At 42.7% G+C, this 17208-nt stretch overlaps 1 protein-coding gene across 4 annotated transcripts in view; it reads right to left on the reverse strand.

The window, feature by feature from the left end:
- The window catches only part of CFAP299 (cilia and flagella associated protein 299), a 531077-nt gene that overhangs the window by 511177 nt on the left and 2692 nt on the right, over window positions 1-17208 (reverse strand). For all 4 annotated transcript variants that reach the window (XM_047751672.1, XM_047751671.1, XM_047751670.1 and 1 more), the window contains exon 2: window positions 170-300. In XM_047751672.1, coding sequence (XP_047607628.1) covers window positions 170-300 — 131 coding nt within the window. The remainder of the gene's footprint in view (window positions 1-169; window positions 301-17208) is intronic.

The raw sequence follows: 17208 nt of genomic DNA on the forward strand, positions 1-17208 counted from the left end.
TGCCTCGCAGCGACAGCACAGGCCCTCGGCTCCTGATGGGCAGAACTCGCGCTGACAACAGCCCAATTCCACCCGCTCCGACCACGGCGGCTAAACAACAATGCCCACCAAGGGGATTGCTCCAGAGACGCGACAGCATACAACCCGACTTCAGAACGCGGACACCTACTTTTTCTGGGTCCTCTCGGCCAGTCTCGCAGTCTCTATAGCTGCCTTCCTTGCTTCGAAGTCCTCCCTTTTCACCACTTCGCCCGTTCCTCGGTAGCCTAGCTCCACCAGCTGGCGGGCCAGGCCTTCGTCCTAAAAAGAAAATCAGTGGTTAGACGCGCGGATGCAGGAAGGCACCGTATTTGAACCCAGCCTACACGGAACAATTGTTTGGAATGAAGATGCGTTATTTTAAAATGAGATAATAGCGAGTAGATATGAGAAGGCAGACTTCTAGTTCCTAACGAGACTTTTGTAAACGTCGGATTTGTCCTCCCTTTCCCAGACATGTAAGATGAAAAGAAAAATAACATCAGTCACCGAATTTCCTCTCAGGGATTGGAAGGCAAAAGTCTGTTGTGCTTTTAGTCAATTTATGAGAACAGCTGTAGACAATTAATAAAGTGTCTTTAAGACAATAAAACTAGAGACAATAGGATTCATACAAGAAAGACTTTTAAAAACCAGTTGCACAACAAGACAATTAGGTTGTTTTCAGAAAGTTCAACATTTTAGAGCCTTACTTCCTTGAAGTCCATTAACCTCAAACGCAAAATAAGAGCAGATGAATTTCCAATGTGGGAGGAAAGATATTCTTTCCACACAACGTTCACACTAATGAGACAGAGAAGTAGAAAACCACGTAGACGGCCACAAAAGCTTCCAAGTGGAGTTCCCTTTGTGGCTCAGCAGGTTAAGGACCCACGTCTCTGTGAGGATGCAGGTTCAATCCTTGGCCTCACTCAGTGGGTTAAGGATCCGGTGTTGCTGTGGCTGTGGCGTGGGCTGCAGCTCCAGCTCCAGTTTGACCCCTGTCCCTAGAACGTCCACATGCCGCAGGTAAAAAGAAAAAAAGCTTCGCTGCAAAATCACTTCCCGCAACCCTTCAAACCGTTCATGTTTTCGTTAATTCGAGAACCGTCTCACTCATTTTTGTCATGCGCATAGCATATCCAAAAAAGAACAAAAAGGAACAGCAGTTCCCTGCAACTTGAAGAGGTGACACTGTACTTGAAGTTACTAACACAAAGGCTTAAGGATCACATAAAATATGCCCGTTAACATATAACATTGTTGCGTTCAACATGAGATGCCTGAAACAGAGTGAAAACAGCATATGTTTTACTGCTGCAGACTCCGACCACCTCCCTGCTGAACCAAGAACCATCTCACAGGATTAAAGGAGAAGACCTAAGAGGTGGTTAAGAAGCTACTCAACCCATAGGGGCTCTTTTCTTTGTCCTTTTAGGTCCACACCCATGGCTTATGGAAGCTCCCAGGCTAGAGGTCAAATTGGAGCTGCAGCTGCCGGCCTACCCCACAGCCACAGCCACGCCAGAGCTGAGCCGCGTCTGTGACCCACACCACAGCTCACAGCAACGCCAGATCCTTAACCCACTGAGCAAGGCCAGGGAGCGAACCCGAAACCTCATGGATCCTAGTCAGGTTCATTACTGCTGAGCCACCACTGGACTTCCCCATAATGGCTATTTTTAAAGTGCAAGCTGTTCAAACAAAATTTTAAAATGTAGACACTATCAACCTAGAAAACTTGGCGACTTTGTTTTGCTAAACACTAACAGCAAACAGTGAGCTCTGCAGCAATCTGGATACCTTTGCCAAGTTGATACAGTGCAAAGCACCAGGCCCTGGGAGGGCTCCTGGCCTTGGACTTGTTCCCTGCAAACCGCACTCGCAACCCCAGGCTGCTTTAGCAGGAACCACAAAACTGAGCCAATGCCGCCACCTAGTGGAGTTAACGTTTAACAGAAAAAGCGATGCGGATCTCAGTTTGACTTGCACAAGTGAGATGGTTGGAGTGTAAATTTCCTTAAATATATTATTCAAAGTGAACTTAGGGGAGAACTCGCAGCTGAGTTCTGTGCGACTGTGGGGCTCTTCTGATGGAATATAAGTTGCTCGTGATCAATAGAGTATTTTATATAACAAAGACCATTCAAAAGTTGCTGTAGTAAGAGTTCCCTGGTGGCTCAGTGGGTTAAGGGTCCCACTGTCACTGCTATAGGTCAAGTTCAACCCCTGGCCCTGGAAGTCCCACATGCTGAGTGCTTGGCAAAAAAAAAAAAAAAAACACTGCTGCTATATTAACGTTTTACATGGCGTGAATTATGCATTCCTGTGCGGCTCAGGTAAGACATCCTTTGAATAGTTCTGCACTTGTGGACATGAATGTACACTGGAACAAATAACAAGATCTACTGAGAAAACAGCTAGAAAGCTGAAGCTGGTCGCCCACTTAAACATGACCATGTTCTGGTGGAATCACGAACCATCTCTCTTCTTTAAATGATCAGTAATCTTTAAGGAATTTATCTACCAAAAAAACTAGGAAATAAAATATTTTTATTAATTCACATATTCAGCACTTCTGGTGATTTTCGTTCCAAAAAATAGATCCAAATTTCCTACTGATGTGTGTTTCTTTCTACCTAAAAACCTTGAGCAATGCTTGTACCCAAGGTCTGATAATAACAAATTGTCTTGGCGTTTGGTTGACTGAAAAAAAATTTATTTCATCTTAACTATTTTTCTTCCAGTTTTATTGAGACATAACTGACATATAGCACTATACAAGTTTACGCTATACAGCTTAATTATTTGACTTGCATACACCATGAGATAATTGCCACAGTAAGTTTATTGCATAACTCTCATATAGATACAAAGTTAAAGAAATGGAAAATAAGTATTTTTTTCCTTGTGACGAGATCTTCTAGGACTTACTCTCAACAACTTTCAGACATAACATAAAGCAGCGCTGATTCTATTTGTCGGGTTGTACTTACTTCTCTTGTAATCCTAAGTTTGGACCCTTCCACTGCCTTCATTCAGCCCCCGCTCCCTCCACCCCCTCCCATCTCTGTAACCACAAATCTGATCTTTTCTACGAGCACGTCTGTCCGTCTGTTTTTGAAGAACTGACTTTCCACACTACGGTAGTTCCTATTACACAACACAGTGATTTGCCATTTCCATGCGTTGCAAAATGATCACCATGACATCTGCTGAACAAATACATCGCCAGGAGGCCCCGTCGTGGCTCAGCAGTTAGCGAACCCAGCTAGCATTCATGAGGACACAGGTTCGACCCCTGGCCTTGCTCAGTGGGTTAAGCATCTGGGCGTGGGCAAGAGCTGTGGTGTAGGTCGCAGACACAGCTCAGATCTGGTGTTGCTGTGGCTGTGTAGGCCAGCGGCTTCAGTTCCGACTGGACCCCTAGCCTGGGAACCTCCACATGCCGTAGGTGCCGGCCTAAAAAGACAAAAAGACAAAAGAAAAAAGAAAAAACAAACACATCACCATACAAAGATACTACATGGTTACGGAAATGCACAGTCTATTCCCCACGCTGTGTATTTCATACCCACGACTCACTCACTCTGTGCAGCTGGAGTCTGAGTCGTTACCCTCCCTCAGCCATTTCTCTCCTCTCCATGCCCTCAACCCATGGGCACCATGTATCTTTCTGTCTCTGTCCTCTTCGTTTTCTCCCATCTGTGTCTTAAGCTCTTCAGAGTACAAGTCTTTTACCTCCTTAGATTTATTCCTGGTCATATTCTTTTTGACACAATTACAAACAGAACTGTTTTCTTGGTTTCCCTTTCTGATAGTTCATTGTTAGCATTCAGAAAAGCAGCAGCTTCCTTGATATTAATTTTTGTATCCTGCAACTTCAAATGCACTGAGTTCTAGAGGTTTTTTGATGGCATCCTTAGGACTTATTATGTGTAGTATCATGTCCTCTATAAACAGTGACAGTTTTAGTCCCTTTCCAATTTGGATGCTTTTATTTCTTTTTCTTGTCTGATTGCTGTGGCTAGGATTTTTTTTTGCAAGGCTACATTGAACAAAAGTGTCAAGAGTGAGCATCCTTGTCTTATTCCAGATCTCAGAGGAAATGCTTTCGGTTTTTCACTATTGACTATGATGTCAGCTGGGCTCATCACATACAGCCTTTGTTATGTTGAGGTATGTTTCCTTTATGCGCACTTTGTTGAGAGTTTTTATCATAAATGAATATTGAATTTTGTCAAATGCTTTTACTGAATCTATTGAAATGATCATATGGTTTTCATTCATCAATGTGTTAATATGCGGCATCACTTATACTGATTTGTGGATATTGAGCCATCTCTGCATCTCTGGAATAAATCCCACTTGATCATGGTGTATGATCCTCTTCGTGTAGTGTTGAATTTGGCTTGCTAGTATCTTTTTGAGGATTTTTGAAGATATTATCCTATAATTTTCTTTTTTATGTGACATCTTTGGTTTTGGTATCGAGATGATGCTGGATTTGTACAATGAGTTCATAGGCATTATTTCCTCTTCAATTTTTTTGAAGCATTTCAGAAGGATAGGTGTCAACTACTCTCTAAATACTTGGTAGAATTCACCTGTGAAACCAGTTGGTCCTGGGCTTTTGTTGGGAGTTTGTTACTGATTCAATTACATTACTAGTAATTGGTCTGTTCATGTTTTCTATTTCTCCCTGCTTCACTCCTGGGAGTTTGTGCATTTCTAGGGATTTGTCCATTTCTTCTAAGTTGTCCATTTTACTGGCATATTATAATAGTCTTTTAAGATCCTTTGAATTTCTGTGGTGTTAGCTGTAACTTCTTTTTCATTTCTGATTTAATTTGTTTGGGCCCTCTCTCTTTTTTCTGATGAAACTGGGTAATGGTTTATCAATTTGTTTACTATTTCTTTTCAAAGAAACAGTTCTGAGTTTCAGTGATCTTTTCTTTTTTTTTAGAGTCACACATGCAGCATATGGGAGTTCCCAGGCTAGGGATCAAATGGAAGCTGCATCTGCCAGCCAGCCTAAACCACAGTCAGCAATGTGGGATCTGAGCAGTGTCTTCAACCTACACCACAGCTCACGGCAACACCAGATCCCTAACCCACTGAGCAAGGCCAGGGATCGAACCAAACCTGCATCCTCATAGATACTAGTCTGGGTTCACAACCCACTGAGCCACAACAGGAACTCCAATCTTTTGTATTGTTTTTTGGTCTCTATCTCATTTATTTTTGCTCTGATGTTTACATTTTTCTCTTTGCTTGTTCTTCTCTTTTGAGCTCCTTTAGGTGTAAGGCTAGGTTTTTTTATTTGAGGTTTTTCTTGCTTCCTGAAAAACGTGTTTTGTTATATATTTCCCTTTTAAAAATTTTTATTATAGTTGACTTACAATGTTCTGTCAATTTCTGCTATACAGCAAACTGACCCAGTTTTTTATATATATATATACCAAATTATATACATATACAAAATTATATATATACACAAAATTATATATATATACACACACAAAATTTTATATATATATATATATATATATATACACACACACACACACACACACACACACACAAACTGGAACTTGGATTGGGCCCTCAGCTACTCCACAGGTCCAACTTTGATGGTGAGGAGACCTGCAGAAGAAGCTGACACCCTTAGAATTACAGACTTATACATCCTCAGGCCATCCACCTGAGCTGACACCCTTAGTTACAGAAGTATACATCCGCATGAACCTGACCCGGGAGCTGGAGGAGGTGATGGAGGAGATCCCGCAAGAGCTTGAACACTGTGGCCGCTCCTCTTCTGTCTTCCACATCTACTGCAAATGTCTCTCACGGCCCAACCTAACTTGTAACTATCTAAGGAAGCAAAATTATAGAAACTAAGCTCCAGATTAGCTACATGGACAGAATACAAATTCACTGCATCAGCTACATTTTCATTTTTCACAAGGAGAATGTATTTATGTCTGATTTGTATAATTAAAACTTAACAAAAAGAAAAGCATGTCATATTCCTAAATCATATTGTAGGACTTATGTAGCCTGACGTCAATACAGAAGAGGATACCACAAAATGGAAAGCTAAAGGCTAATTTTACTTATGAGTTGGATGAAAAGAAATTAAAAATGAATCCAGGAATATGTTAAGAAATGACAGACCCGAGACAACTGAAGACTGCTTTTAAGTAGTGTGATTTACCATAGGCATGCAAGCATGAGCTCAGACAGGAACGAGTGAACTCAGAAGAAATAGCACGAGCCACGGGAACATAGGAGGACGTCTCTAAAGTGCTGGAAGGTAAAAAGTCAACATGCAACACTCACCCAGCAAAAACGTCTTTCAAAAATCATGGTGAAATAACTGACGAAACCAAAGAGAAAATTAAAAACTCCTAGAGACAAATGAAAACAGCGATCCACAATCTAGAGGATGAAGCAAAAGCTCTTCTAAAAGAAATCCCCAAAATGGCACAAATGAACCTATCTACCGAACAGAAACAAACTCATGGACATAGAGAACAGACTTGTGGTTACCAAGGGGAAGGGGAGGGAGTGGGATGGACAGGGCGGGGAGTTTGGGGTTAGTAGATGCCAACCATTGCATCTGGAGTGGATAAGCAATGAAGTCCTGCTCCATAGCAAGGGAACTATATCCAATCACTTGTGGCAATTCGGCGGCAATAAGAAATATAACGGCATTGCTTGCTTCAAAGTGTGCTAAAGGCCATGGGAAAAAAACATGAGAAGTCCAGGGTTTCGGATTAGCCAGTCACTTGGTAGCAGATTAGTTACATGAGACTAACCCCCACAGTGAAAGGGGAAAATATTTAGTATTGTTTCATGATTTGTACTTATTTATTTACTTTTTACGGCTGCGCCTGCGGCATATGGACGTTCCCAGACCAGTGACCAAATCCGAGCCACAGCTGAGACCTACACCACGACTGCAACAACACCGAATCCTTTAAGTCACTGTGCCAGGCCAGGGGTCAAACCCATGCCTCTGCAGCAATCCAAGCCGCTGCATTCAGATTCTTTACCCACTGAGCCACAGCAGGAACTTCAAGTTCCATGATTTTTAAGACTTTTTCTGTAAATGATATTATGCATATATATACAACTTTTCGTATAATTATTGACTATTTTTAGTGTCCGTATGAAAACTACCTGTTTATTAAATTTGCTCATTTTTATATTGGATTTTATCTATTATCAATTTATAGGGCTTTATTCCCTACGCCAGTCCTTGTTGAACATATACTTTGTGAATATTTACTCTCAGGCAGTTGTTTATCTTTTGATTTATTTGTTATATTTTGTCATTCATGGCAAGGAAATTTCATTTCAAACCTTAATAAAGTACATAGGAAAAAACTGTATCATTGCATTTACTAAATAAAAGAAAGTTTGAAAATAACCAGCTAACCATTCAACTAGAGAAAGAATAGCAAAACACACTTAAATAATACAGAAGGAAAGAATTAATAAAAACAACAGGAACATGAACAAAGTAGAAATTAAAATACACAAATCCAATCTGCTTTAATTATCTAATGAAAGCTAAGGGCTTATTCTTTTTTTTTTTTAATTGAAGAATAGTTGATTTCAAGAGGTTAATCTTTAAAAAGACCAAAAAAATAGATAATACGTAGCAAGATTGATGGTGGAAAAGAAAGCATATACAAACAATTTTAGAAATCAGGAAAGAGCCATAAAACAAATAAAAGAAAACTATATACAAGTTTATAGTAATAATTTGAAAATCTAGGGAGTTCCCATTTGGGCTCAGCAGGTTACAAAACTGACTAGTATCCATAAGGATGCTGGTTTGATCCCTGGACTCACTCAGTGGGTTAAGGATCTGGCGTTGCCATGAGCTGCGGTGTAGGTTGCAGATGCAGCTCGGATCCTGAGCTGCTGTGGCTGTGGTGTAGGTCAGCAGCCACAGGTGTTATTTGACCCCTAGCCTTGGAATTTCCATATGCTGCAAATGCAGACCTGAAAAGCAAAGAAAGGAAGGGAGGGAGGGAGGGAGGAAAGGAGGGAAGAAAGAAAATCTATACAAAAATATGTGAAGCATTTGCTCACGTTACAAATTCAGAAAAGATCTGTAGGTGGTTTTGTGAGTCCCTGATCCACACCCTCCCCAAAAAGTCTTTATTTGGCAATCCCATTTGAATATTAGTTTATCTAGTTTATCAATCAGAGTACAGGCAAGAAACAGATGATGCATTCAAATAGGGTAACCAAAGGAAACTGAATGGCAGAGTTAACTTACAAAGGTCTTGACCAGGTTAAGAAACATCCAAGAGGGACTGTGAAGTACCCTGTAGCCAGCAACCTGGCAGTAAGCTATTCACAGCCGTGAGCCAGTCCAACTGCGGTCGAGTGAGGGAGCAATGAAAGAACACAGGGTGAGGCTACAGGGCAGCGCTCTCCAACCCGGGCCGGGCTCGGTGGAGGAAAAACCTCCACCGCCAACCTGCAGCACACGAGGAAGGCGGCGGAAACAAATGCACAACCTCTTGGCTTCGCTTTCTTGCTGGTGCCTCTTCCTGGCTGAACCCACCCGGCCAAAGGGAAAGGGAGCCCCCCTTTGAAGCAGTGCCCCCATAAGACAACCTCGTGGGGCATGGAGCACAGGGCAGGGTGGCGGAGGCTAGAACTCGAGGTCGGACAGAATCTCAAGGGCAAACAGAGAATATCCAATACAGCCAGGGAGAAAACTCTAGAATTTTCTAAGAAGTTGAAAGATATTACTCCCTTTTCATTAGGAATCACTGGCACAAATGCAAAGTCTAAGACCAAGCTGATTCTCGTTTATAGGCTATTTGCGGACGCTGAATTATCTTTTAAATTGTGGTAACATATACAGTGCATAAACCTGTCCATTTGAAGTACACAGGACAGTGGTACTAAGTACATTCACGTTACTGTGATGTTGTCATCACTACCATCTGTCATTACAACCCTTTTTATCGTACAAACCCGAACCATGTGCCAACTAAACAATAATTCCCCAATTGCCCTTCCCCTAAGACCCTGGTAGGGACCATTCTACTTGAACTCAACTACCCTAGGCCCCTCGTATAAGCGGAATTGTGCAGTATTTGTCTTTTGGTAGCTACAGCTTATCCTGCTTCGTATACTGTCCTCAAGACTTCCATGCTGCGGCAAGTTGCAGAATTTCCTGCATTTTAAAGGCTGAGTAGCAAACAGTCCACTGCAGATTCATACCACATTTTGTTATGCCTTCATCCATCAACAGACACCTGGGTCATTTCCACCTTTCGGTTACTGTGAATAATGACGCTGTCAACGTGGGTGTATAAATACCTGTTCACATTCCTACTTTCAATCCTGTTGGCTATGCAGCACCCAGAAATGGCATTTCCAGAACATCAAGTAATTTTCTTTTTAACTTTTTGAGGAGCTGCCTTACCGTGTCCACAATGGCTGCCCCATTTTGCATTCCCACCAGCAGTGTCAGCGTGCCAGTCACTCCACGTCTGCACCAACACTCACTATTGTCTGTTTGTTAATAACGGCGATCCTAACGAGGTGAAGCGGTATGTCACTGTGGTTTTGATTTACATTTACCTACCGATTAGTGGCGTTAAACATCTTTTTGTGTGCTCGTTGCTTATCAGTGCGTGTTCTTTGGAGAAATGCCTATTCAAGTTCTTTACTCAGTTTTCAATTGGATTGTTTGCTTTTGTGGTGTTCAGTTGTTGGAATTTTTATATAATCTGGATATTAACCCCTATCAGATATAATTTGCAAATATTTCCTCCCATGGTATGGGTTGCCTTTTGACTCTTGATGGTGTCTTCCACAAAAGTTTTTAATTTTGATGCCATCTGATTTGAATTATTTTTCAGCTTTCATTTTACTTTCAGAGTTCTGAAATCCTACCACTATTTGCCAAGGTATGGATCTTTTTCACTCATCCTGCTAAGCATCTAATTGTCAGACAGGCACTTACAATTTTACACTTATCTCCAACATAGAAAATTTTTTTATTATTTGATTATTTTATCTGCTTAATTTTCTATATAATTTCTTTCTGGAACATCTCTTAGAGAGATATTGAGCCTCCTGAAATTATTCTTCATAGTTTCTTTCATGTCATTCTTATTTTCCCCATCATTTTTTTTTGTTTTGTTTTTGTTTTTGTTTTTTTCAAAACATTCTGGGTAATTACATGAACTTTAACTTCCAGATCATTAATTTGTCCTTTAAAAGTGATTTCTATTAGTTAACCCTTTTTAAAATGTCATCAATTAAGTTTTTAATTTCTAAGAATTCTTTCTTGCTCTCTGATTGCTCCCTTTTCACACCAGTCTATATCATTCTGCTAATAGTTAATTCTGTAAGAAAAATAACACCTATCAAAATGCCTCTAAGGTAGAAAGCTGGGGTTTATTTAACGTCATCTCTGAGTTCTGAATGTCTTCTTTTGTCTGATATTACTTCCGTCCTTACTCATCTCTGGCCCTGTCTTTCACGCTGTTGTGTTCTCTCAAACATCTGGGGAGACATTTTTATGAACAGAGAACTGGGTTAATTGGTAAAGTCCTTAGCAAAGACTCCCTCCATAGTTGTACAAATCTGGTTCCCTAACTGGTCTCTCCTCTGAACAGGTGACCAGAGGAAGTTACGCGTAAAAGAGCAGCGTAGGACAATGCACAGACTGCCCTTGAGGATACGTGGGCGCGAAGAGGAAAGGAAGGTTGGGATACACGCCACCCTCACCAACGGAACTGCCAAAGTAAAAATGACCTAAGCCTCTCCCGGTTTTCTTCTCCTCTTCAACCTCTATCCTGGACTTGGGCACTGCTTAGCTACTTCACGCTTCAGCATGCTTCATCCTAGTTCTGATTATCTCTCAACCCCTAACACTCTCCAAGACTGCTTTCTAGATTCGTATTTCACTTTCTCAGAAAGCTGTTCTCTCATTTACCCTTGAGTGAAACCCTGCAAGTATATATGCGGGGACAGGGTCTATCCCTGGCCTAGCCAAGTAGAATGAACATCTTTAATCAATTATAGGTTCCCTCATGCTCTCTGTACAACCGTGCCTCTGACTTTTCTCTAAATCTGCTTTACTTCCCCAGTTCTGTTCTTTATTCATTTGGGGCTATGGTTTTGTCTACCCTGTCAATCTGATACTATCTGCTCTCCAACTTACAAGAAATAGGCACAATTTCTGGTCCCTAGAGTAGCATCCCTTCTTGTTTCCTGGTTTTAGTATAGATTTACTCTTTTTCACATTTACAAAAAGAAAATGGATAGACAAATTATATACGGGAAGGAAGAGAAAGATGGAGGAAAAGAGGGAGGGACAGAAGGAGGGGAGGGCGGGAGGGAGGTGCGTGCTGGTCTTAGCAGCATGTCTAGTGCCACGAGCCCCACCCTCCCTCCTGACGGTCTGAGCCCCTGGTGACCAGGCCCCTTTTCAAGCCTCGGTTGCTGCACTTGCACAGTTACCACCACAACTGAGAAAGGGAGTACCAAGAGGCATCCAGTGAATCTCTAGAACTTCAAAGGCCCTCCTTCATGAGTGATTTTGTAAGTCCTAACTTTCCCTGACAATAAGGCTCAATTTTTCTGGCCAACATGGTGATTCTCTTCTTGCCTCCTGATTCCTAGACAAAGATCCCGAAGATTCCAGGCAACAGCTATAGTTCAATTGACTCTCACCCAGTCACCTGAGAGCATGGTCCCCCGTTCACTAGGGGGACAATTAACCCTGCAGAGCCTACCATGAGGAAAGAAAGTACAAACTCCCCACGTTGATCACTGAGTAAGATGCTTTAACCTCTTAGTTTCCAGAACAAGGGAACAAAGCTCACTGCCAAGACGTCTGAGTCCAGCTATGCACGGTACCATGGTGGATGGCAGCCATTCTCTTATAGTCATCTCCCAGCTGGCACCCCGTGTGTGCTTTCAGCAACCCACCCCAATGATCTAGCGCGTGGCAGCTCTGAGTGTTTTAGGACATATTATGAGAGGTGAACCACACGGTCAGGTCCTTATTTCCACAGCAACTCTGCTGTAAAACAGGTTCTTAGCCTGACCTACTGTTATGCAGAGCCCTGTGTCTGTGACCAAATATTCATTCCATAAGACGCCATCAAAAAATTCAATAGAGGAGTTCCCGTCTTGGCGCAGCGGAAACGAATCCGACTAGGAACCATGAGGTGGCAGGTTCGATCCCTGGCCTCGCTCAGTGGGTTAAGGATCTGGCGTTGCCGTGAGCTGTGGTGTAGGTCACAGACGTGGCTCGGATCTGGCATTGCTGTGGCTGTGCTGTTGGCTGGCAGCTGCAGCTCCGATTAGACCCCTAGCCTGGGAACCTCCATTTGCTGCAGGTGCGGCCCTAAAAAGACAAAAGACAAAAAAAAATGCAATACAATTCCCACCAAGATTTCAATGATATTTTCCATAGAAGTAGGGAAAAAAAATTAAAGTTAAAATGTATATGGAACCCAAACAGTCAAAACAATCCTGAAAAAAACCACAAACTGGAATATCACATTTCCTGACTGAAAGCTATATTATGAAACTATAGTAATCAAAACAATATAATTCTGGCTTAAAACAAACACACAGACCAATGGAACAGAATCAAGAGCCCAGAAATAGACCCAGGCATGTCTGCATGTTGGTAAACCAGTATTTGACAAGGGAAACAAGAATATACTCAATGGAGAAAAGACAGTCTCTTCAATGAGTCCCTAAGGGGCGAGGAAAGTTTGACAGTCACATATAAAATAATGAAACTAGATCTGAATCTTACTCCACTCACAAAAATTAACCAGAAATGGATTAAAGACTTAACGGCAAGGCCTGAAACCATAAAACTCATAGACGAAGAAAGGAAAAAAGCTCATTGGTGGGTCTAGGCAATGATTTTTTTGGATTTGGCTCCTACGGCTTCAACAACCGAAAATAAACAAATGGGACTATATCAAACTCGAAAGCTTCTGCACAGCAAAAGAAATAATCAGTAAAATAAAAAGGCCACCTAGGACATGGAAATCGTATATCTGGTAAGGGATTAATATCCAAAATATTGTTTTAAAAAAACCTCATACAGCTCAAGCAGAAAAACAAATAATCCAACTTAACAATGGGCAAAGGGGAGATCCTGCTGTGGCTCAGGAGTAACGAATCTGACTAGTATCCGGGAGGACTCAGGTTCGATCCCTGGACTTGCCCAGTGGGGGAAAGAGCCAACGTTGCCCTGAGCTGTGGTGTAGGTCACAGATGCAGCTTCGATCTGCGGTGGCTGTGGTGCAGGCCAGCAGCTACAGCTCCGATTTGACCCCTAGCCTGGGAACCTCCATATGCCACGGGTACAGCTCTAAAGAGCCAAAAATAAAAAATAAAAACGGGCAAAGAATCTGAATAGACATATGTTCCAAGAAAATATTCAAGTGGCCAACAGGTACATGTTGTCGCGAGACATGTTTCTGCCGTATTTTCTCAGCCTCTTTGCTGAAAACTCCGTCTTGTCCTGCTTTACTTTACCCCATCTTCCTGCTTGAAAAACAGTCACAGTGCTGCTAAGTGACTTAAGCTTAAGCACAAAGACCTAAAGGCATAAGCTGTTCATAGGGTCAGCTGAATGAGGACATGATGTGTTGGTCTGGGCACGCGGGACCTGTGCAGATTGGCACGCCGTTTGCACAAGCACATGTCCTCTAAGGAATAAGACAAAGAGGAACCTCATGGCCCCAAGGGGTTCATGAGCGGTCATTAGCAGAATATGCATCAGCAAAGAGAACCAAGGTGCAAACCTAGGCACAGCGGGTTGCTGCAATCAGGCAAGCCCTCTGCGGAAGCACAGGGAGGATTCTCCGGAAGGCTCTGCATAGCTAATTCAAATGCTAATGATTGTTAAGTGCCTAAAGATCCGAGTAAAAGCTTAACCATCTACCAGCTAAGTGACTTTTAAAATAATAAAAGAACTTATGACATAATAAAAACCACCCTATATCCTCCACCCAGAGCCCCTCCTCACTTGGCCTCATCCTCAAGAGCACCAGAAAAGCAGTGGGGCTTCTTGAGGCGGGGCTCTTGGTCCCTGAGACCTTGAGTCCCCGGCTTCCCACCTCTACTTAAGATAAATGCCTTTGTGTCTTGTTTTATGTTAACTTTTTTCCTTAAGTTTCACAGCACCGTTCTTCAGCCCCATCCTGCTGAGCTGGTCTCGGCAACAAGTAAAGATGCTCAACATCACTAATTATTAAGGAAACGCAAATCAAAACCACAATGAGATATTATCACAGCCTGATAGAATGGCCATCATCAAAAAAACAGATAGAGTTCCCACTGTGGCCTAGCAGGTTAAGGACCCAGTGTTGCTTCAGCTGTGCTGTAAGTAGCAGCTATGGTTTGGATTCGATTCCTGGCCCAGGAACTTCCATATGCTTCAGATGCAGCCAATAAAAAAAAAAAAAAAAAGACAAGAGATAACAAATGCTAGTAAGGATGCAGAGAAAGGGAACCCTAAAAATAGAACTACCACACAATCAAGGGAATATTTCCATAGGAAACAAAAACACTAGGTGAAGAGATATCTGCACTCGCACGTTCACTGCATCATTTACTATCGCCAAGTATGGAAATAAACAACCTAGTGTCCAACAACAGATGACTGAATACACACACACACACACACACACACACACACACACACACACACACGACGGAATACTACTCAGCTATAAAAAAGAAGAAAATTCTGCCGTTTGCAACAACATGGATGGACCTTGAGGGCATTATGTTAACTGAAACAAGTCAGACTGAGAAGGAAAAATACTGCATCACCCTTGTATGTGGAATCTAAAAACAAAACAAACTCGCAGAGATCAGCAATGTAGTTACAGGCAGGGAGAGGAGGGGAACAAGATGAGGTGGTCAAAGGTTCCAAACTCCAGGTACACAGACACACGCGGTGGAGACGTGATGGCCACCAGGACTCCACTTCCGCTGTGTGACGTATCTGTCAGCTGCCAAGAGAGCAAATCCTAAAATTCTCAGTCAGTATAAACAAAACTTGAAAGGAACATACTTTAAATACCCAGAATATAGACTGTAGGGGCTTGGTGGAGATACAGCTGAGAAACTGAAGATGGCATCAGGCTCACGGTACTTTGATCTTATCACTGTGATAAAGATTCGGAAATACAGTGGATGAGGCTTTCCTAGTTCAGTTCCACTCCCCAGTCATCAGAATTGATATCCATGAGCAAACTAGATATTTTACTTAGGGAAAAGTACCTCTGTGAACCTAAAGGCAAAAACCTCTGTGAGCCTAAAGACAAAAATACAAGACTCCTCTCAAGCAGAGAGCAGATAATTTACTACTGAATAAAGAGAAAATATTACAGCCGATTCTGAAACATATGAATAAAGCTATTTCATAGGAAACAGAATTTATTCTGTACCCGCAACAAATAATGGAAAAAAACGGTTGGTGGTTAACTGGCTTATTGTATAATCTTGGCAACTTATGTTAGTGGATTTTTCATAGAACCTCCCTTAATTAAGGCTGCCAAATTTTTAAGATTATATCAAAAAGGTGTAATGTGTATGATTTGTTTATTTCTATTTTCTAAATAATGGCAAGATGATCTCCAAAAAAAACTTCCGCGTTGCTAATCTCTGTAAATAATTTAGCCATGATTGGGCTCCATTAAAAAATCGGGGAAATTTTTAAATAATTCTGAAACACCCTCTGACTTCTTACCTGAGAAAAGCAATTCAATAGGACTCATTTCTCCAGTGGTCACAGGCGGCCACTGAAATGAGGGAAGAGCGTTGACTGAACAAAGAAGAAGCATCAAAAAAGAATCTGGAAAATTACAATGCCAAAATTTTGCCAAAACTTTTTAAAGTATTTGTATATTGATTTAGAGGACTAGTTAAATTAAGTTGGATGACTCTAACTCCCAGAACAAACAGTGTGGCTCAGGCTGTCAGAGGGAAACCCGACTGTTAAAGTTGCTATCAAGTTCATGTTTCTGGGTCCCACTGAAACGACCAGAGCCCCGAGGACACAGAAGGAGGAGCCTTCTACTCTCCTGTACCACCGCCTCCCTTTGCAGCTCGTCGGATAGTTAGCTGATGCCAGTCTCCATTTTCCTCGCCTCCTTCCCTTCTTTCCTAGTCAAGCTTCACATAAAAAGCACGGTGGTGGTTAGAGTCACACACCCCTCATACCTCCAAGAACTGACTTTTACTTAAATCCTAGCAATTAAGGTCCTATCAACCGCCGCAGCTTCAGTAAGGAGACGGATGAGCACAGAGATGCATGAGGGTCAGGGGTCTGAAATGTTATGTGACAACCTAGAGTCAGGGTCGTGGCGGGCAAACTCCAGAGAGGATGAAGAAGAATGAAAGCGCGATTCACCAAGCTCTCGGCAGGATCAAGGGGCCCCGACGTGGGGGAAGTGGAGCATCCTGGGGCCAGCACCGTGAGCAGTCGCGAAGCGAAGAGGAGACGGAAAAGGAGGCAGGAGAGGACGCGGCTCCTAGAAGGGGGTGCGTGGGCACCGGGAAAGAACCTGTCGCTGCGGGCAAGGCAAGTTGGCCGCCCTGAGCCATGAAGCCACGAACCGAAAGCAGTTCCCGTCGCGGCGCAGTGGAAACGAATCCGGCTGGGAACACGAGGTGGAAGATTCGATGCCTGGCCTCGCTCAGGGGGTTAAGGATCGGGCGCTGCCTTGCGCTGCCATGTGGGTCGCAGCCGAGGCTCAGATCCCGTGTTGCTGTGGCTGCGGCGCAGGCCGAGGCTGCAGCTCCGATTCAACCCCTGGGAACCTCCAGATGCCACGGGTGCCGCCCTGAAATGCAAAAAAAAAAAGAAAGAAAGAAAGAAAGAAAGAAAGAAATTCAGCCACCTCCAAACCCCAGCCAGGAGCACAATGACAATGACAAGGAATAAGTTCTCTAACTCTCCTCCATCCCTCCAAGCGCCGAAGGGCAGAAGCAAACACCAAACCAAAAGGGCCTGTTCATGACCAGAGAGGACCGCTTCCAAGGGCACAGCCAAGAGTAAGTACGGTAGAGAATGAATCCAGCTAAGACAATCTGGCCATTTGGTGTATGAGTCACTGGTATTAATTTTTTTCAATTAAGACAAACCTTTTGGCAGTGGAA

This window comes from Phacochoerus africanus, chromosome 10 (genome assembly GCF_016906955.1).
Source record: "Phacochoerus africanus isolate WHEZ1 chromosome 10, ROS_Pafr_v1, whole genome shotgun sequence".
Taxonomy (NCBI): domain Eukaryota; kingdom Metazoa; phylum Chordata; class Mammalia; order Artiodactyla; family Suidae; genus Phacochoerus; species Phacochoerus africanus.